At 38.5% G+C, this 23,297-nt stretch overlaps 1 protein-coding gene across 1 annotated transcript; it reads right to left on the reverse strand.

Moving 5' to 3' along the window:
• Positions 1–521: 521 nt before the first annotated feature.
• On the reverse strand, positions 522–22,232 carry LOC132194315 (uncharacterized). Its single transcript, XM_059615499.1, has 8 exons — positions 21,965–22,232; positions 5,801–6,182; positions 5,398–5,512; positions 5,130–5,340; positions 4,057–4,863; positions 3,502–3,714; positions 2,675–2,905; positions 522–2,618 (listed from the first exon to the last, which is right to left on the reverse strand). The coding sequence occupies exons 1-8, from the start codon at positions 22,089–22,091 to the stop codon at positions 2,467–2,469; spliced, it is 2,238 nt and encodes a 745-aa protein (XP_059471482.1). The 5' UTR covers positions 22,092–22,232; the 3' UTR covers positions 522–2,466.
• Between the last annotated feature and the right edge of the window lie 1,065 nt (positions 22,233–23,297).

The following is a 23,297-nucleotide window of genomic DNA, read 5'->3' on the forward strand; positions in this document are numbered from 1 at the left end:
AACATGCTAACATTATATATAATTTATTTTTTATTTTTTTCATACTAACATCTTTCTTGCTTGTTTATGTGCTTGACAGAAATTTAATGTGCGCAGATTTACCAGCAAAGTTATTATATTTTATTATGAGAATGTCGCTAAATAACCCACTATTTGAATGTTGTGCATGAAACATTTTTATATTCTAATAATATAATAGAAATTTATAATTCAAATTTATACCATTTTAATAGTTACTTTACATTTTTATGTCAGCTAATAACTGTGTTAGTCTTAATTACTAGTACTCTTTAGATAATCTCCAAAATGCAAATTGCAGTACTAGTGTGCGGGAGATATCAATGCAGTGCAAAATTTATAAACTTTTGGCTAGCTGCGCTTCATTCACGTTTCCTCTCTCATATAACATTTTTTTTTATATAATTAATTTCTTTTTTATTTTAACTCCCGGTTGATTTTGTGATTTTTTTTCTAAACTTTTAACCAATGTCATTTTCCGAAAATAAAACAAATCATAGCAATTATTGTATACAGCATAACAATATTGTTTATTGAAAGAAGAAAAGTATGAGAAGTGTACGAAAATAGAAAATACAATAAGACGAATGACTTTTTATAACAAAGCAACAAGATGAAAAGATGAGAGATGACGATGAGTGTGAAACAAGATGTGGCGATAATTGGCGATGCGGCTTCACTAAAGTAAGGGGATGGCTACGAAAAGTGATGGTTACTGATGAGTGGGTCTTGAGAATATTATAATGAACGTTTTAAAGTTTAAACAAAAAAACCATACTAATACAGGTAAGATGAACCAGCTCAAATCTGTTTGGTGACATGATGGGGGGTGAAAAATGATGAGGATGACGTTCAGAATTGAGAAGGAGGACCTTATGCATTTATGCAAATTTCTCGCAATGACGAATAAGTGAAATGGAAAAAATATATACAATACAATATTATTACAAAATAAATCACTTAAATGGCGCATCAGATGACAAATTTGAGCTAAAATTACACACAACATGCAGTTTCCTTTTAAGTATATCACCAAATTTGAAAAGTACAAAATTCGCTCCGTCGTTTGAGACGCGAGCTCTACAAAGTTCCGGCACGCATTGGAGTTTTTTTTTTCCAAATCTGTCTCCGGCCAATAAATATTCAACAAAAGTCTAAATTAAAGGGGGATTCCCACCACGGAGTCTCAAATATAGATGAAAAAATGTAAATGATGAAGCAAAAATGAGATGAATATGATAATGGAAAATCACGAGATGAGGGAAAATGAGGTGTGCGCGTGTAATGATGTAATGACTGATGGAAATGCGGAGGAAATGACTTGAAAATGACATCTATGAAGTTGGTGTGGGTTTTATGAAAATGGAAAAAATGAGGTATGAATGCAGTGCGAAAAAAAATATGAAAAAATATGAGGTGTAATGTGGATGAGCTATGAGATGACGATGAAAATGACTAAAAATGAAATGATTGAGGATGAAAATGAAATGATGGGAAAGTGAAAATGATGGAGAACGTGAAATAATGAAATTGATGAAATGAGAGCGAGAGAATGTGTGAATTGATGAAGATGTAGAAGTGAGAAATGAAAATAAATTTAAAAATGAAAAAAACCTAATTAGTTTGAGTGATGAGATGAAAAGGATGGCGTGAAAATGAAGATGAATGTTGTGTCTGAGTGAATATGAAAAATTGATGTGAATGAAAAAGTGTGAGAATTGATGGTGATGAAGGATGGGATTGATGATGTGTGCGTGTGCGTCTAATAATGCGTAATTATATAGGGCGCACGCGTTATCAAAGTGAGTGATGAATGAGAGGGTGCAAAAACGAGGTGATTTAATGGGGATGAGATGCGGATGGAATAATTGATGGTGATGTGTGAAATGGCAAAATGTGAACACGCAAAAATGAATAATAATGGTAACAATGAAAATAATGAGAGCGACGAGGAACAGATTTCTCTGTCCACGTTTGAATGAAATGATGGCACAATGATAATGTATGGTGCAATGGGATGATAAAATGAATCAATGAAAATGATGAAATTATGGAAATGATTGTGATTGTTAATGATGCGATGGGTGAAAGATGAAAATAATTTTTGTAATGTAAATGAGAATGGAATGTGAATTTCATGAGATAAAATAATGAAATGAAAAATGCGGCAAAATGTAGATAAAGATATGGGAGTTTATGAAATGATAATGAAAGTGTGGCGAGGATGAGGATGATGACGATGGACATGATTTTTTATGAGATGAATTGATGAATGATTTGATGAGAAATGAATGAAAATGGGCGAAGTTGATTGACTATGATTGAGCGCCCCGGGGTGGAAAACACGAAATTACAAGCCAATAGGACACAGCATATTATTACAAATATTAAAATATAAGTAGTATCAAAAATTGAAATCTCTCAGCTAATTACGGGGGAGGCAAGTGGCTAGTGAGCCAATTGAATGGGAGGTAAGTGATCGCCACATCGAGGGAAGTTGGGCGGCACCGGGGGCAGGTCGGCCTGGTTGCCTACGTGTAACACTAGGTTCATGCCTATCATTATGTGATAGAGGAAGTGACAGTGGAAAAGCCAGAATCCTGCAAAAAGATAGGAATCAATAAAAAAATTAATAAAAATTAATTTTAAAACTTACCAGGGTTATCAGCTCTGAAGCGGAGAATGACGTAGCCATTGTTGGGCACAGCGATGGTGTCCTTGGCAGGAGGGTGGTTGAACTGACGGTGCAGCAGACCCTGCCTGTCCAGGTCGAGAGCGTGCTTCAAGTTGATCTTCTTGATGGTGGAGTCGGGCGAGCGGCCAATGCCCACCACGTTGAAGGAGTAGCCGTGCAAATGGAAGGGGTGGCTCAAATTGGGTTGTTGGACTGAAAGCACAGGAAAATTCAAAAATTAATTAAGACACGAACTGGCGAGGCCAATTTAAATAAAAAATAATTTAATTTCTCACTCCAAAACATTTCAAAACAAGGAAACATTATAAAATATTCATGATAGTTTATTAATTAAAAACATGCAAATGAGACAAAACTTTTACTTTTTATGATTCAATTCAACAAGTGCTTAATTAAAATATTTCAATTATTCATGGCCCAAAACCTCATAAAACAATAAATAATTTCAGTCTGTTGTTTCGAAGCGCTGGTTGCTGAAGTATGCAGTCGATGGGAGTTCGGAGGTCGTGTGACCACTGGCAACCAACTGATCTGTCAATTACCTGAGCAGTAGGAAAACAGTAGTCGCACGCCAACCAACTCATTTCCTCTCAGAAGACGCACGTCTTTCACGAACAGCGACGCCACGCACAATTTATGACTCAACTTTTTAATATGTACATATGTAATTAAGCAGAAAATTTTAGAACTAAATTTTTGTTACAATATTATTTAAAACAAATTTTAACAAATGTGACAAACAAAATTTCATAAAATATCAAAATTTATAATTTTGAAAAAGAAATTACCTTCATCGACAAGCACAACTTCAACAATGGCATTGAGGGGAATGTCCACGTTGTGAGTGCACATGCAGTTAGCTCCGCACTGAGGAGGTCTGTCGTCACCGTTGCAGTACTGCTGGGGAGGAATGTCCTCAGGCTGGCTAAGAGGAGGCGACTTGGGGAAGACAAAAGAAATGTTGTCCACCAAAGACACGACGTGATCACCAGTGGGAGCAACTAAAATCATAAAAATGAATTAATTTTTTTCTACTTTAATTGAAAATGCGATTTTTTTTCTTTTTACAGAGAAATTTGATTTAAATAAATAAAATAAAAAACACTTGATTAAGATCAATTTTCTTTTAAAAAATAACATGTTATTAATTAAAAACTGAATTAAATTTTTAGTTTATTTTTAATTTTGTCTACTTTTATGAAGACAAATGAATGTATTGCATTTTTCCTCTTTTTCTTTCCTTATCACGTTTTTTGTGGCAAAGAAATGAAAAAATTCAATAGTAAAATGAATACAGTATTAATAAGAAGTAAAATTATAATAATTTTTGTAAAAATATTTACCAAGGAATCTGTTGTAGGCATTGCGTCTGAAAGCCTGTTCGGGGGTGAGGAAGAGGAATCGGAAGGGCAGGAAGATCTTGACGTCAGGGTGCTGCTGCAGAATGGCCTCCTCGACCTCCTGCGCGTTCTTCAGGTTGGACACGCAGATGGCGTCAGAGCGCTGGGTGTTGCAAACGGCGTCCAGCGGGTTGAGCACCACCCCCTGGGGCAGGCCGAAGTCGTAGGAGGGGGCGCGGTTGACGGGGTCGTAAGGGCCCCTGGCGTAGCGCAGGATGCCGAGCTGCTGCACCCTGGAGATGCCGCACTCGCCCAGACCCCTGACCTGAATCCAGTAGGCGCCCACCGGCTGGTCAGCGTTGATGACAAAGTCGTAGCGCTCGCCGGTGAAGGAGATGATGGTGTTGACAGGGGTGGGCTGCACCGGCTCGCCGTCCGAAGCGATCACGGTCAGCGGGTGACCTTCAATGGTCAGCTGGGCGGGGCACACGGTGCAGAAGGCGTTGATCAGGCGGAAGCGGTACCGGCGCCCCGGGGTCACGGTGAACACCTCGAGGGGGGTGTTGGTCATCAGGCCGGTCTGCGGGTCGCGGAACTGGCCGCGGCCGTTGATCAGGATGGTGTCGGGATCCTGGCCGGGACGCACCTGCAGACGTCCGGGGAAGCGTTCGGTCGAGTCCTCGTGCATCCAGTCCTGGATCATCATCACGTGGTTGGTCAGGTCAAAGTCGTACAGGTGGCTGTGCAGATCACGCGCTGGCGTCGACCGCACCACAATGCTGCCCTGCAGACCGTCCAACTTTTGGGTTCCTATCAGAGTGAAATTATTAAAACATTTTTTATTTCTAACATTTAATTATTAAGGAATTTAAAAAAAAAGATTAAAAAAAGTAAAATTAAACTGATTGTGAAGAACAGACGCATTTGTGGTAATATTAGGAGGTATAATATTTAATCGCATAAAAAACTCATTCAACGCAATGAATAGGTTTGTGTGAAATTAATTATTTATTTAATTGCAATAAGGAGCCCTTAAATAGAGGTTAACCGTATTTTATTTCTAATTTCTTGCTTGCCTGTGTGTGCATGGTAGAAATGTGTGCCTGGGTTGTCAGCATTCCACTGGTACCTGAAGGTGGTTCCTTCAGGTATGGGACATTGCGTGAGCATAGGAACACCATCGTAGTACTGAGTTCCGCGTTGGTGCAGACCGTGCCAATGGATGGCCAATTCAATTCCCTGCATGCGGTTGTCAACGTCAATGATGACCCTGTCGCCTTCGCAGACCTTCAAAATCACACCTTATTAGTTTCGCGTATTATTGATTTTAAGCAATTCGCGTACCTGGATGGAGGGAGCAGGAATCTGCCTGTTGAGGGTCAGAATGCCGCGTTCAACTCCGTCAGCCAAAACACACTGGCAGCCGTTTGTTGCGTTTGGTGCACAGAGAGCACAAGCCCTGATAAGAAAAAAAACAGTTTTTTTTTTAAAGTTGCCTAGGAAATGATGAATTAAAATCAGGCTTACTTTTATTATATCACTTACAATTTACTAAAATTAATTATTTCATTTCAAATAGAACAATAAATTATTTAATTGTATTTGTAAATTTACAAAAAAAAAGAGGGCAGTGATTTTCTTCCTTTTTTTAATTCCAGTAAAAAATAAAAATAAATAAGAAATTTAAAAGCAAAATTAATTGAATCAAAATAACAAACAAAAAATTAAAAACATTTTGTGCACTCACGCGCCAAGGGTCATGTAGTTTTCAGCGACCAGCTTGAAGTAGCAGGTGCGGGGAGGTTCGCCGTCCCTGCACGCCCTGGCGCACTCTTCGGGTGAGGACAGAGCGGGGTTCTTCTGCAGTTCGTTGGCCTCTTCACCGACGCCGGTCAGAGGATCGTAACCGAAGTGCGAACTGGGTCCGAAACCGAATCCTGACCCTCCCGCGCTGCCGCTGAAGCCCGTCGAGAGGCCACCGATGGCACTGGGGCCGCTGCCCAGGGGGTGGTTTTGCACCAAACCGTGGCCGCCGCCGCCGCCGCCGCTGAAGAAGTCGGCGCCGCCGCTTTCGTGGCCGTTCCACCACGAAGCAGAGGTTGACAAGTCTGATTTGGCACCATTAGCTTCTGAAATTATAGAGAATAGAATATCATTAGAATTTGTTATAAAAGCTACGTTAATTTTTGAATTATAAAATTCACTAATTTCTAGGTTTTAAGTTCTGTTTTGCAGGAAGAAGGATGATCAATAACTGAACGGTTGCAAAAAATAATAAATTTTTTCAGAAACTTCAATTTTAATTACTATTATAACTGTTTTTTCGTTAAAAAAGAGTATAAATCTTAAATTTAGATTTGTTTTTAAATTATTTATTTGACAATTTGCATTCAATTATTTTAGAAGGAAGAATTTAAACGACTGACTTTTTTACAGAAAATTTAAATCAGAAATTCAAAGATTTTTGAATGGTTGATTCCCTTTCACACATTCAAACTTAAACAGTTTGCAGTTGATTTTAGAATTTTTTCAGCTGAAAGAAATGTACAAACTTGATAATTTAATTTTAAAGGTTTTTTGGGGCAAATTTAACAATATATAAGGAAATGAATTAACTCTTTTCAAAACATTTTTTTTTCTCTTCTCTTTCGAACTAGCGAAGGATAGACTTTTCTTGCGTCCAATTAGAGCTGCCTGACACGGTCAGTCAAAAAAGTTAATGGCCAATTTTAGCCTTTCACTTGTCGGCAGAGTGACAAAAACCGACAGTTTAAGCGACTTTCCAATTGTTTCGACTTCCGTTTGCAATGCCCTTCTGCCTTTAACCTGCAAGAGCGTGAGGTGAGGCAATCGTGCAATGAGCGCGTTTAGCCGCTCGATTGCGCGATCGGATACATTTTTTCCTCCGATTTCCCACGGCTCGTCCGTGTTTGCTCTCGCGCCATTCACACCTCGGCACCCAGCTCTCGATCCCACGTTCATAGCGCGCTGTTTTTCGCAAGGGAACGTAATTAATCACTTTTGTTCTGTGTGCAAAATGCAATTGATATAGCGCGTGGGTGCAGGGAGGTCTACCTTTCTAGCCGGCTTAATCAGGCGTACCATTGTTGTCTTTGGTAGAAAATTAGATAAACAGCAAAGAAAGCTAGATTGATATACCAAAATAGAATTTTTTCAGAAGGAAATTTAATGAATATTATTAAAGGATCAGATGCGCAAGAATTACATATTTAAGATAACTGAAATTTACTCTCACAAAATATATCAGCAATTTGTTTATATCATAATAAAGTAAATTAAATGTTTAATAATAAGATAAATATATAAAACTTTATAAAGTATTACGTATTTAATACTTTAATACCATTAAAATATAATCTCTATTTTGTTTAATGTAATTTAAGACGGAAATTTTGTCTGCACTATAATTTTAGACCCATTTTTGGTGAGATACTTAAGGAATTTACAATTTTATTGGGTACAAAATTGGATTAATTTGCCCAATTACTGCATCTCGATTTCGCCGGCAGAAGAAATGAAGCAATTTTCAATAATTATTTATCCCGTAACGGCAGCGATGATTAGTATGTTTATCAAGCAACCTCGCCCATGTTTCCCCGAGAGCTCCGGGAGATTCGCTGCATGCACCATATGAAAGGCCGGTATTTATCAAACAACATGAATAGGGAAAGCCTCCTTTATTGTGTTCAAATAAAATATTGTGGCAATTAATGCAGTGTCTGCACGCATGGCGAATATAATTGCGTTAACAGAGGCGACAAGTGTGTGTGTAACTTGAATGTGGCAAAATGTGTTGCTGAGGAAAGTGCATGCATTTCGCGTTTCTTACAAATTTATTATACGCCGAGTGAGCAGTAAACTTTATATTGCTACTCCATTATTTATAAAATTTGCCTGCCGGCAACTCTGTCTTGCGAGTGAACACGTTAAATAATAGGTGCAGGTAACAATGAGAGCAGGTGAAAAAGTGAGAGGCCTCTTATATTTTTGTATGTATCGAAAGGAAACACCAGAGGACAATAAAACACATGTCTCAGCGAGATATTGCTCAAAATCGAAATTGAATGTCGGTCCGACCCACCAAGATCTATTTCCCAACTGTGAATTGCACGCCACAGGCTGCTGGACCTCACGAAAATATAATTCACCTAAATCGAAACCGTGAAAGTAATAATTGGTAAGTATAAAAAATTACAAAATACTATTTTCTTTGTTGGGATAATTTTTCTGCGTCTGCAAAATTGATTTTCAATAAGAAGGTATAGAGGTTTTGCTGCTTTGAAGAGTGGAACATTGACATTTTTTGGTTCGGGTGTGGATAATGCGAAATTGCAATGGCTTGAGCGAATTTCGCGCATGACTGGAGGCCTTCAGAATTATTTTACCCGCGGCGTTGGATTGTGCTTTATTTCCATTCATTTCTCTACCCAACTCAGATTTCGCTAGGTCTAGTTATTTTGATGTCACCGCCATTGTCTCCAGATTTAAATACTTTCTGTTTTTTCTCGGTTGACAAACTTATTCTCATTCGATTTGGGCGTGTAATTAACCGATGTGGGTTTAAATTTAAAAGAAAGTTTGTTGTGAATTTGCGGTAATTTGGCTCAATTACAACGTGCAAACCATGTCTGGATTGAGAGTCTGGACGGACAGCCAAGTTGGACGACACTCGCCCAGAATACTTGATAATCCGCCGTGCTAAGTGTACTGATGTAGTCGGCGGCTTAAAGACGTGTTTCGAGTCTGGCGTCGCTCACTCGCGCATAGAATATTCATGAGAAATGTGTATATAGTTTTATTACAAAAACAAACAGCAGCGCGGCCTGGAACGGCAGCAGTCACTCAAGAAGTCGGAATTTTCATTATGAAAAACAAAACGAGTTCATCTTCTCTTCTTGTAATTCCAGCGAAATTGCCACCACATAGTTTCAAATCAATCTCGGCTTTCGCATAAAGAATCTCGCCCTTTCTCTTGAAAAATGTAATTTATCACGAGTACAACTCCTTAAAGCGAATTCCACGGTTGACAGATAAGTGTCTCTTCGTCTGAACTCTTTGATAAATGATTTTAAAATTGGGAAAAAATTGATATGAAAGATAAAAATCAATAAAGGTTCAGGAATGCGCACATGCACGGATTGCAATTATTAAGATAAAATTTAATTCTCATTTACTTGATTTTTCGGTTTTTGTGAAATTATGTTTTTGCATCTCATAAAATGTTAGATTTTTAAATTTAAAATAATCATAAAGGGGAATGCAGCCCAATAGTGGATGTTCAAAATTTAATTTCAAAAATCAGTCTTTGCAATTCATTCTTTTTTTTTTGTATTTCAATGCTACTCCATGTGAATTAATTTAAATCTTTTTAATTAACATTAAAAAAATTAATTAATTCTTGTTTATTTTTAGGCTGACCATCAAAAACTTAAATTAACCTATCAAAGAAAATTTGTTTTTCAATTAAAAATTGTGAACAACCAGTAAATAATTGGGTCCCTTTCTACAGAGGCAGACGCAATTGAACAGAATAAAAACTGACATTTCCGCAACTGCACTTCTCAAGTTACGTAATTGACGCCTGCACTTGAGCTGCAAGAAGAAATTTAGCAATTATACATCTCGCTCTCGCGGCGGGCAAGAGATAATTTCTTCATTTCAAAAGAGCGCTGGCCGAAAAAAGCGTTGTTGTCAGCTTGATAGAGTAAACAGCCGTTTAATTAGTTTCAGATACGCTGGCTGTGCTTTCCATTTTAATTTCACGTCGTCGATCCAGCTTTTTTCGGCTTCAGCCGGCCAATTTCTCAACAACTTGGCTTATTTTTGCAGATAGTTCATTAAGGAAGGAGTTTATCAAGAGAAACATAAAAACGCCTACGTGCTCGCCGGGCATCGGCGAAATTTTTATAATGAGTAATCAAGCCGAAAAAAGATTCTGCGGTCGATTATAGAATTATATTGCGTCAGATCAATTATCTAGAAATTGCAGATACCGCAAATAATAATACAAACACACCGTTATTTGATGAATCTAAATGCATCCAATTTTGAGCTGCACTTTCACTGTCCAAATCCAATTATTGCGATTAAGTCAGCCGCATTCCTGCGTGTTGCAAAAAGAGCCATAAAAAATAAACAAATTTGCTTAACTACGGCAGAGCTGAGGAGATGCAACAGGAAGTTGTGATATACACCGCGGCAATTCAGTTTTGAATTTTGTGTCAAGGTGCGCAAACAAGAAGACAAGCAAGTTGTCGCGCGTCTCTTTCAGAGCATGAAATCTGACTCACTGCTTTTGTGTCATTTATTCACTCCTTTGGAGCCTAATTGCCTAGTTGCAGCTTCTAGGGAAGTGCACCAACAAAAGTTGCCACAACAGCTTTGTGGATTTTAACACTTCAAAGGTAAGAGTTAAAAGGAGAAGTGCTCATTACTCCGAGTGTGGGAGAGATTTTAAAAGGGTTATTTTATACCAACGGAGCTTTCACGAGCTGAAAAAGTGTTGATGAGCAGAATAAATTAAGACTCTTAAATTTTATGACTAGCTATTAAAATCGGGAGTTGCGTCACTTGAATTACTTTTTGTTAACACACAAAAAATAGTACAAAACGTATATGCTTATGATGTTTCTATAGTGTTCTTTAATTTTAATTCGTCACTTATGCAATCAGTACTGATCTATTATAGATATTTCTATCTTTATTTACATACAGTAATGGTAATCCAGTTTGATTATTAACCATGTTTACTAAGAAACTTTATAAAAAAAAATCACAACTGTAGGGAAATATCAATTAAAATTTAAACAAAAAATTTATATTAAATATATTATAAAATTTATATTTTATTCTTTAGTTTTCTTTATTTAAATAATGTATTTATGTATTACAATTGACATAGTAACACGCCTGTGGTGTACAATAAAAAAAATAAAAAATTCATTCATTCATATACAATTTATATTTAAAGTTGTATGATTTATGTTCTTAAAAATTTTATTATAATATTTGTAGACACAATTTTTGAAACTGTTTTGCTTTACATTACTCAAATTGTAAAAAACTGAAATTTGTTTTAAAATTCAAAACATGGAAATTGATTAATTAATTTGTGGATAGTCCGATTTGAAATAAATCTTACAGTTGAACTATTTATATAAAATATGAAATTGATATCATGACATGGTTTATTAAATTTCACTGTTATGAGAATTCTTGATAAGTGCGGTCAAAAAATTATACCAGCGCAGTTGTTTTTTTTTTTGCCAACTGGATCTCCTTTCCGCAAATTTACGCCACTTTCTCGACACAAACGCAAAAATCGCCTCGAGCAATATAATATTTCGCAAGAGAAAAGGGTGGGTGCCTCAACAATCTATCAACGTGATCATTGAAGCGTAAGTGCGAGAGCGGCCTTTTTGCGGATGCGTTCAGGTTGAAAGAAGAAGTTAAACCGAGAGCGGCAAAATCGGTCACCCAGTTTAGCACGCCGCGGAAAACAAACAACAAAAGTAGCGATTGAGATAAAGAAGAGCCATTGATTGATCGCGGCGCGGAATCTGAAAGGAGTAGCCGCGGTGATCGATCACAAGAATAGAAGAACCAAGTGGGTGGCAAAGGAAAATCTCGACTTTCGTATCAGTCCGCGTTTCGCACCTTTTGTGGCTGTTATGAATTATAGCACGCGCGGTCTCAAGGATTAATTGCCGATCAGCTTTTAATACATAAAATGAGTATCTGGGGTAAATTTCTCTTATATTCCAGTTCGGATAGGTTGTAAATTTATTCGCGCTCTTTAGAGAACGAACAAATTGAGACGTGTGTGTGGACAAGAGAGTGATTTCTCGCGGCTTATAAATGTGACTGCCGAAGGCTGTGTGTCTGTATGGCACGCGCGCGAGAAGTCGTTTTCCTTTTCTGTGTCAGCAGTTACTAGTCGCAAATGGTCAGTTTGGAATATCCAGGAAAATAATTCAAAATGCAAACAAACAAAAAATTGCAAAAAAGTCCAAGGTAATGAAATTTAGAGGGGGAAAAAAAGAAATTTGTTTTTATTTATACAATTGAAAAAATTTTCAAATGAAAACGAATAATTTAAATTTAATTTCTAACTCTACTAAAAAAAATTTATTTCCCAGAAGTTATAAGCGTGAAACGCATAAAAATAAATTATTAATTCACATATACCGGCGGCTCCCGTTCGGTGTACCTGAGGCAGAATTACCGTTGCGCATTGTTAAGAAAGGATAATGGTCTTTGGGAAGGCCATTGCAAGGCGCGACTAATGAATGGACCATACAGCAGTAGTCTCTGCCGCCGCTGTTTCTGCACAATACAATATTTTGTCTGCAGCCAACAAAAATTACTGCACGCCTGATCAATAAATTTGAAGGCTCTGCGGATTGGTACAGAGAGTTTATGTAATTTCCAATAGATCGCCCCTGGATGGATATTTGCGGCAACCTTGCTTATCTAGAACAAATGTGAAATCTCGCGTTGCATAGGTGCATTGTTTTTTCTTCCTTTCAGAATCTAATGGCGAAAATAATATTATTGGTTGGTAATAATCAGATAATTATGATCTCGAACGCATGTGTGCTCTTTTATGGCAATCGAATGGTGCGTGTGATTTCTATTGTTTCCTTTTAAATAACAGTAAAAAATCGCATGATATAATCGACGAGTTGTTACCTCATTGCATAGACAATGCGAAACGTTCTAATAATAAAATCGCATGTTGCAAAAATCAAACACCCGCACCCATATGTATATCCCATTCTTAACTTTTTCCCATTCATGCAGTTGCCGCCTAGAAGTTATAATCACCGCGCCTTTTACAATTGTTGGTCTGATGTAATATTTCCGACAGCTTCTTTCAAATAAATGCCAAGACCTTTTTATAATGTCAAATTCTCAGAAAATAGATTTTCGCCGACGGTGTACTTATATAATTGGTGATTGTAAAATTTAATGGACCGCTCGATTTCCAGGTGAGAAAAGAGATATTATTTTAAGAAAATTGCTAATCGATTAAAAAGTTTTACAGCCGCAATTAAATTTGCAATTTTCTGCTCCTAATGAGTGAATTTTATATTTTTGTATTTACTTCTCCTGCACAAAAGATGTTGCCTTCTTGAAAGCCCGCCTTCTCACGTCCGATGCAGGTGAATGGTCAGGGCGGTCGCAATCGTCTCCTAGTCCACCATCTAATCAGTCTCGTGAAAGTAGTGCTTCAAAAACGAGAGTGGGCTTTGACTGGTGCCCCAACACGTGCCACACACCGCCGCCTTTCCACTTTGGCTGAAAAGTGGCCGCAAAATAACACAAAATCCACGCCCGCCGTTGCAGTGAGTGTTGCGAAATTTATCCGCCAATTATCAGCGCGAGCAATATAATGGTAATTATTATAAGACGGGTGGTGACTTTCAAAATTACGTTTTTATTGCGAGCCGCGCTCATTAGTGGAGAGACCAAGCTTTCATAGAATGGACAATACTAAAAAAAAGTTGCAAACAGGTTTTATACACGTACCCGCCGCTACATCCAATTCTTTCGCCTCTCTTTATATTGTCCTTAAAGAGAGTATTTCGTTATTTTCTCCCTAATTGGAAGGTTAGGTGCTGCAGATCAAGTGGGCAGACTACTCTTTTTTTTTTGTTATAATTCAGGAGCACTGAACCTCGCGCACATTTATATATAAATCGAGAGAGCAAAAGACGTGTTGTCAGCACTGGCCGGTCAATTATTTATATGAAAAATGCGCCCCGGCAATTTAAGAGGACCCACCGGCCGACGGAGATTCCTATACACTAGTTTCGCGGATTATTCGCAAAGTATGAAAAAGTGGACAGCACTTACAAGAGCGGAGAGGAGATTTTAATGGCTGCATTCCATTAGGAAATTGGAGCAATTTAAAAAAAAACCACTTGCTTGAATAAAACGCGTCACGCGTATACTTTCTTAATAAAAATACCCGCCATCTAATATTAAATTTATATCCACGTGAAAGATAAAAGCGACAGGAAAAGTTTCACCTCTCCTGTTTTTACGCGGCCAGATTCGATAATGACGAAATTTATGTGTTGCAAATTAAATTCTAAAAATCACACTAGAAAGAAGAAATTCGAGCCTGCATGATGGTTTTATTTTATATTCAACGCATGTGTGGTCTCATTGTCAGTCGTGACGGCGGATACAGCTAGAGAGAGATAGGATCATCGGCGGATCTTATCTCGGCCACGATTTCACTCCGATTATTGCAATTTTTCAAATCAATTTGCATACGGCCGGAGTATCAAATTTCATGCTAAATTTCTCCCGCTGGGAAAGAACGGTAATTGTTTGCAGCAATCTTTTCAAAGGCAGCGAGTACAAAAAAAGATACCGAAAATTCTTGGATAATTAGTGCGCATTTTCACAGAGAAACTAACAAGCTATGGGAAAAAGTGCATGGTAGGAAGGATGTATAAATTTAATTGGGTCGCTACTTTACCTCGCAAGTGCACATCTGCTTTTGAAAGAGAAAATATCTATCTCTCCTCTCATCACTTACGAGCAAACGACACAACAAATGAAAAGGCACACTTCTGCTTCTTCTTCTTCTTCGTCCATTACGTATTTAGTTCCATTAGAAATTCTCGATGCGAGCAGAAGGAAGATTTGTTATGCGGGCAAGCTGGCCTCGTTTTCACGCCTGTGCATCTCGCCAGCATATCCATAAGGTACACCGGAGACCAAATTAACCGGCGTGATTTTCTAATCAGGAGATGCGCTGCCTGCAGCCACCGTAACACATGACTAATCACTAATTTCCACTCAAAAATTAGGTTTCAACAAGTAATTTGCAACATTCATGGCGAGATGACAAAAGCTGAATTTCTTAAGAAATTTCCAGATAAACAGTAAATTAAAGCATTGAATTGAGATGAAATAAATTATTTAAAAAAAGCCTCCTGCCACCCAACGTCTAATGATCTACTAATTGGTGTGAAATGGTTTTCACGGTTTTAACGAATTGTCAACAATCGCCGAATTTATTTTCCAACCGAAAAGCCAAGGCTCGGCTCGCTGGCCTTGAAATTGGTCCAGTGCCGAAAATGTTCTATGCTTCAACAATTGCATCAAGATTATACTTTGTTTCTGTGTCTTAAATGTCGCGATTATTTCCAGCAGGTGATATTGAAAGTAAAAGAGCAGCGGATTTGGAGCCGGAGCAAATTTTTTTCAGGGACGAAACCACTCATGTATATTGATTTTTTACCGGCAGCACCATAGCGAGTCCATTGTCTCCGACGACAGAGAGCGAGATTTTTTTCCTTCAAAAGAGTGAAATAAAAAAAAAAGACTTAATAATAACACTCTCCGCGCTTGTAGGACGAGGGTCGTGTATATGTTCGGTTGCAGGAATTCCATTGTTTCTCTCGCCAAAACTAATTGAGAGAGTGCAGTAGCGGCAGTAAAGTGCGCAAAAACGAGGAAAATGAAATTTCGGAGTGAAGGCCGGCATCTCAATGGAAATGCAAACTGTGAAATCGCTCTTGAGATTTTATTTGCACTACTCCCTTTTAAATTCAATAACGCAATCAACTCCAACAATGAATTAACGTGCAACATTTTTTGCTCCCAAGGATTTTGAGTACAAATCCTACAAGGAACGTTGAATCCATTACTGGTAAGTGAATTTTAGTTTTTGTTCTTTTTGCACAGCAGAGATATATAATTTGAGCCCAAAAATTGAGAGACGCTTAAATCCGCCTCATCTGACGTTTAGAAACGAGTGAACCCTTTTTTCAGCTAGCTCGTTTTATATTTACGAGTCGCTCTGCTTTTAATACATTATGATATTTCGCGATAAGGATCGCGCGTTATGAATAAATGTATGAGAGGACTCCCTTGATCTTGCGCGCCTGCCGTGACCTAGGCACTGCTGCTTTTTAATATGACAACGAGACGGACACTCAATCCAAGGCGAACCTGATTTGCGTATGTGAACAAATAGGGTTTGTGCGCAGCGATTTATTTATAGAGACATTTAAGAATTGATTCGCAAATTAATCGCGGCCCAATCGTTAGTTGGTCGTGAGCTCTCTGTTTTATTCTTCATCTCGCGAAGCTCGGCAAGATGAAAGTCGCATTTCATGCTTGTCATTCTGCTAATAGATCGTAATAGACGATTAGAGGTTGAACGCGATTTCAGCGGTGCGCTCACTAACGTCCGCCAATGTCAATGTGCACATTATTAATAGTCAGCCACTATCAAAGCACACACACAAACGTACACCCAACTAGAAAGTCTTTTAATCATCTCATGATGAATTGAATCATTGTGTGCGCTAAGTGAGTGTGGCTGACTTGGAATTACTTTACTTGGGCTATAATAAATAACAATTTTTTTGGTATTAAACACATTTTTTTAAACAATTATAAAATTATGTTTTAATATATTTAATAATTAAAAACAATTAGTTTTTTTTTGAAAGTCAAAGTTTTAATAATAACATTATATTATATTCAATATAAAGTTATCATTAATCATATTATTATTTTTGTACATTTTTATTGATTTTTATGTAATATTGTAAACAATAAAGTTTAAGTATTATTTGTATGCTAAAAAAAAAATGAATCCCCTATGAACGATAATTGTTCCTCATACGGAATTTCAAATTTTGCTTCTGTTCTTTGCCTCAAAGAGTGCATTTTATATGATTAAAATTCATTTATTCTGATTCTAAATAAAATAGCAAAGAATAGTAAAAAGGTGTATTATAAAAAAAAAAAAACACTTTTGAATTTTGTTTTTAAATTAGTCTACATATTTTCAGGAATCAAATTTTGAGAAAATTCTCTGTGTGAACACAAATTAATCGCAATCGATTTCACTTTAACTTTTCAATTCCGTTTAGTGACTTTTTTAAACTTCGAGTATCAAAGACTGATCAGGATAAAGGCGTGCGAAACCTGGAACTAACAAGCAAAAAAGAACAATGCAACGAGAGCAGTATCCTGAGATTTTTTTACTTTGGATTGTAACCTGACGCCTCTCATTTGAATGTGCAAAGTTGTGCGCGTTTCTAAAGACACGGAAGTGGTGCGGACAGAGAATTAATCGCCATCCAATCTGCGATCTGCGGCTTTGCACGCCATAGCACCGAGCAAATTACCATTACATCAGCCTCCGCCAGTTTCAACACGTACCAAATTCCGATCGATGGATCATAAAAATCATCAGAGAGGAGCCCTCCATTCTTGTTTGGCAACTTCAAAGGCGGCATATCGATCTTTGGCGCTCTCTATCATTAAACTTTGCGCTTGCCTAATGAGATTGCTTGATTCAATTTCAATCTCTCCGCTAATTAATTACTAATTAAACCACCATGCTAATCGAAAGGGACCACCAAACTCGCGTATTGAAAGTTTGCCTCTGTTGGTCCGCAAAACCGCAAACTACTTCTTTTAATTAATGCAACACAAAAAGCCTTGTTTTGATTTATGGGATCCGAGATTTAGAATGTGGAACGCGAAAGTTGCAGTGCGTTACTACAATTTCGCCCTTTTGTGAAAATTCGAAAAGAAATTTCGATTGAGTTCTAAAAGGTTGCAAATTTTCGCTAATGAGGACTTGATGCCCAGAGCGCGCCCTTTGCCATTATTCACCTCGTTTTTTTTAATTACCGGTTTTAATTACTTTTCGCCAAGGAGAAAGTTCTGCAGGAGAGGGCCATAAACAATGGAGTTGGTGGAGTTAATTTTAATTGATTGATTATTGGTCGCAATTGGTGTAAAAGGGCTTGACGACGCGCGCGGGTTTAAGAAGAGGTGCTGAAAATAATCAGTCACGCTTTTGTTCCGACACCTGATGACCCAGATCGCGCGCCAAAATCTCTTCATCAAACGAAATTGAGACGGGTACTTTCGGTTTTTAATTGAATTTCGCTGTACCGGACGAGAGGGGCAATAAATTCACGTCGAGGACTTTTTATTTTCGACCGCAATCCTTTTTATTTGGCTCTGGGATGAAAAATGGCCCGACCGGCGAGACTTATATACATTTATTTTTCAGCCTCTGCGCCGAAGACGCGAAGCAGGACGACGTGAAAACACGTGTTGATAGTGTTTAATATAGCACCGCTTCATTTGCCATCATGGTTAAACGCTCTGTCACATTCTGGTTGCTTTAGCAGAGAAAGCAGACGTCGCGATTCCATATTGAGGTTTGCGATCCGGATTATCTAAATTGATTATACACCTTTGCGAATAATAAAATTATTGTTCGCCAGAGGGACAAACACCATAAATCTCATCAATTAAAAAAAAGCAGTTCTTTCTCGTGATTTATTTGATTGAGAAAAAGAATAAAAGCGAAACGGATGTTTGGCTATTTTCTGGTTAATCAACCTTAAGCAATTAAACATATTACAGAGCGTTTCTTTTCGCCAAAACACTTTCATCGCCGGTCCAATTTATTCATTTCTGCTCCTCGTCCGTTTATTCAAATTATCTCTGCTGATGAAATATAGGCTGGTGAAATTAAAAGCGAGAGAGACGGAGAGGCCAAAAGCAGACGTGCGAGTTTACAACTTAATGAAAGATGGACTGGTGTGATTTTGCCTGCTCTCGGACAAACAAGAGTACATGTGAAAGCTACTTACTCTCAAAAGATGATTGCTCCACATTTTTTATAATCATTACCAGCTCGATACGTTATAAATTATTCTCTCTCTGACACGCGGCCATCTGCTACTGAAGTCCTGGCACTCGCACACAATGATACACTTTTTCAAACGCACCACAGCAGAAATTAATTTCTCCCGGGAGATATCTTGTGTTTGTTTTGCGTTTATTTTCACTCTCGCGGTCAATGAAGCGCGACGAACTCGGGGATAATTACCAGTCCTTAAACGCCGATTGACATCGCTGTAATTGGTAAATTTGAGTGCAATTATTATTTGAAAGAGAGCTTTCTCCGCAGATGAAAATGGCGTGCGCATGTGAATGTGAAATTGGAAAATGATTATATTGCTGCGACAGAGAGGAAAACTGATCATATAAGCATTTAAATGTATGAATTTCGAGTCGTGATTCATTTCGAAAGGCAAGGTCGAAATTGGAGCGGACGATTAGCTGAGCAGGAAAACAAAAAACAACAATCAGCTGGGAAAGGAAAAGGATTTCCCCAGCCTGGGAATATTTTCGCACATAGAAAGAATTTTGCAAATAATCTCCTGGTGATATGAACTTCAAAGAAAGTTCGCGACACTTTTCAAAAGAAGTGACTCAGCAAAAAAAAGAGAGGCGCCAGTAAAAAAAGAGATAAATGTAATTTATTAAAAGTCCATCAACGACCGTTGTATATCTTAAAGCGAGATGTGGGCCAATTTATCTGAACATGTTTATATTATTTCGTTTCGAGTGAAGGGCAGGGTCAGTTTTGCGCTAATAAAAAATCGCTGCTTCTGCGGTGTGTCCAGGTGAGTGGCCTGTCTTCTCTCTCGTCCAAAGAGACCGCGCGCGTCTCAAGAAATCGGCTTATTACTTTATATGTAGCATGAAATGCGAGTGCTTTCACGATTTCCTCTGCTTAATTTGACACCTGAATGGCCCATTGTTGGTATCACTTTTCGAACGCGCCATGAAAGCGACTGCTCTGATCACTCATTATTTAGTGTGACCTGCCACATTTTTCTCGCAACTACACGGAATTCCGCGCAAAATCGAGAATGGCCCCTGCTTTTCACGCACTTGACACTCGGAATGAAACAACTCAGCTAACTGATTTCTCTTGTTGAGGAAATTTTTATGTTTTTCAATGACGCGTGACGGCCGTCTAGGGACTTCTTATATACATGAATTATTTCCAGATCTCTTCGAAAAAAGTGAAGGTGCTTTCGTTACGCGTGGGTTGCGGCACTTTTCAGCAAAACGCACTTTTTCTCACCAAAAACTTCGAGATTAAAAGTGTTGCAAACATGCGGGCGAATATAATTTCACCGAGCGCATAGCGGGTGGCGGCCAAAACCAGCGGAAGCAAATCTGGGCCGATTCGGGGTCATGCCCTAATGCACTGCACTTGTAATTCGGCGGATACGCTGGCTGGTGAACCGATTTTTGACTGATGTATTCGCTCGAATTATACACGGTGTGAGAGAAACAAACTCTCATTTAACTGTATTTTTTGTAAAAACGCGCACAGGTCTCCGGCGGCGGCGTCGAGTGTGTGTCGCGAAATAAATTCATTATTTATGAAGTTGTTAGACCGCAATGCGCGCGCCTTGACTGCTCCTAGTATTCATTTGCTACAAAATTGATATTCAAACCGTGACCGGCGAAAATGATAAATGTCTGTTTGCTAATTTCGCATTCAGCCGACGACCAAATTGCAAATATTATGTCAACTCTTAATTGAGACACCCCGCGGGGGATTAATTTATCGCGTTGGGATTTTTTAAAAATATCGTTTTAGGTTCTACTTGAAAACGTGTAATTAATTGTATGAAAAGAGGCAGCAGCTTTCCGCACACTGAACGGAGAATTTAATGAACGGTAAGTCCACCGTGCTAATTAGATAGCCGCGAGACGAGAATAATATGATAAGATAATTTCAGTGTTAAACTCTGCTCTCTGGCGCGCGCGTTGAAATCACTGCAGCAGAAAGACATTGTGTTTTTCAAGATTTTATCATCGCTGCCAGCTAAGTTAACACCGTTTATCATTCCGCGATTATTAAAATTTCGCAGGCCCCCCGATAAATACAAAAAAAAACTTGTAAAACGACGGTTCCTTTTTTTATTCAAGGGACTGTCGCTGCTCTGTTTTTCGTCCTCTCTCATTCTTAATGACCGGTAGAGCGCTAAGCAACTGGGTCAGCCGAGTCTCGCCGCCGCGGCAATGAGAAGAGAATAAGTGATAGCCATTAAAAACCGGCCTAATTCCCTCATCTCTTTTCTCTCTCTCACAGCCTTGCTGCATTTGCGGCAAAATGCACGTCTCTCTCCGCTGTTTAGCATAAAATGTGAAATTTTCTGCATGTCCGATGAAATTTCTCAGCCAGAGAAAATCGATTAGAATTGAATGGACGAGGGACACTTTGCATATAAATACAAGTGCATATATGCAGGTGTGACACACAAAATGAATGCGGATTTAGGAAGGATTTCGGTTGGTAATTTTTTTGCTGGCAACTTTACCGTTAGGCGTGTTGTATTGTGCCGGTTTAGCACAGTCATGCTTTGTCCCTTAGTGAAATGGGAAAATGCAAGTCAACAAAATGTATGTAATGAAATTTTTTACAAAATAAGGAGAAAATCAACTTGAAATATTTATATTAAATTATTTAATAATTTATTATTTTAAATTTATAACGTAAACTTCTGGAAAATCATATTTATTTAATTAACTGCAAACAATAAATGTCAAATTTTAAAGTTTCTTTTTTTAGAAATATTAGAAATTATTAAAAACTTTTTTTTAAAGTATTTTTAAAAAAAATTATTTATTTCAATAAATCATTAATATGTTATTGAAAATTTGGCCAAATATTAGTCAAACAAGCCCTAAAAAATTATTTAATTAATTTTTTCATGCAATTCATTTTTAAAGATGTAAAATTAAAAATTTTTCACACAAACATGACAATTTAACGGAGCTAAGTAGAAATTTTGGCCAGCTGCCAGCGTGATTTATTTCGCACAAACCGCAGTCGGAGAAATTAAGGAAAAAATTCAAAAGTCGAAGCGTACGCGAGAAGTTTAATTTCACGCTTTCTGACGCGGCGTGAAAAACACATGTAGTATACGAACGAAGCAAATAATAAGAATAAAAGCGAAGGCCACGCGAGAGATCACTGCACACATGTGAAGTGCCGTTATAGCCGGCTGAGAGAAGTATTTACCTTTCTTCCTCTTGGGCGTCCCGCGTTGTCTGGCGCGCGCGTCGACGGCGTCAGCGTCCGAGCCGAGACTCAGCAAAATTATTAAGCAGGCCGCGAGGGCCGCGCGAGTCCAGAGAGCCTTCGCCATGGCTCCTGAGTCTCAAACGGAGCGAACACCAGCACTGACCAGGGCCTGCTGCACTATCCAGTCGACGGGCCGGCCAGCAAATGAATGACTGCACCACTAGACTCACTCTGCCTCTTACAATGTTTCCGGCAAAAACGAGAGAGGCTGCTTTGCACTCTTATTACCTTCAAAAGAAAGAGAGTTGGTGGAGAGGTAGTAGGGAGTTTTCACTCAGTCACTAAGTCAGTCAGTCAGTCGCGCGTTCGCGTGCCTCCTACCCCACTTATTTCGTGCTCCAAAATGGCCTTTCTTCGTGGGGGAAACGCCGCCGAGAGCGAAAGTATGCAATTGCCGCGCCGATGGAAAGCACAAGCGGCAGGTGGGGTGCCGCGCACACCTCCATTCTTGGGGTGGCGCGCCGAAGGTTAGCCTCGCCGTCGCGTCCTTGATTCGAGCCGGACACGCAGCAGCCTCCTTTTCCCATGCTTATGCAACCTGTCAGTCTCTCTCTCTCTCTCGCTCGTGGCAGGGGTTGGGGTCAAACAGTCAAACGTATCAATAACTGCGAGCACTAATTAGAGCACCGTGCCCAAATAAGGAAAAGGATACGAAATTTTTCTCCCGCAGAGTCTAATTATCCCTTACGTCATCCTCCTAAGATAGATATTTTTAATGACAGCACTTTTAATCAATTGAAGTAAAAGTTGAAAAGCGTGGACGAATCGAAAATATTATAAATTTTATTTCCATACTTAATTAATCCGACTTACTTTTCCCTCCCTAGCTGCTATTAATTTTAATAGACATTTTAATTGGACATAAAACGAGAAGGAGCTTTAATTAAACAAACACGTAATAATAACATTTAATAACTGCATGGCATCGTGCCCAAGTGGCATAAGAAATTTCCACTATTAAATTTCCTATTTTATGGACGAATAAAGAGCGATTTTTAATCCGGCCACAAGTGTCAAAGGGCCGTAAAACTTTAAAAGACGCAATATTTTATCCCACTGAGATCTGCTCGCTTATATATTATTATTTGTTTGGCTCCGAAGTTCTCTCTTGCCCAGCCTTATGCAGAGAACACGAGAAATCTTGTTTTGCATCCAATTAAGCGGATTTTTGCGTGAGTCAGTCAGTCTTCGGCATCTCGTAAATTACACACGCGGGGCACAGCAGCCTTGCGTCACATTTCTTCTGGAGAGTGACTGTCGCGAGTGTGGC

The sequence above is a fragment of the Neocloeon triangulifer genome, unplaced genomic scaffold, assembly GCF_031216515.1.
Source record: "Neocloeon triangulifer isolate White Clay Creek 2 clone unplaced genomic scaffold, ASM3121651v1 ptg000001l, whole genome shotgun sequence".
Taxonomy (NCBI): Eukaryota; Metazoa; Arthropoda; class Insecta; order Ephemeroptera; family Baetidae; genus Neocloeon; species Neocloeon triangulifer.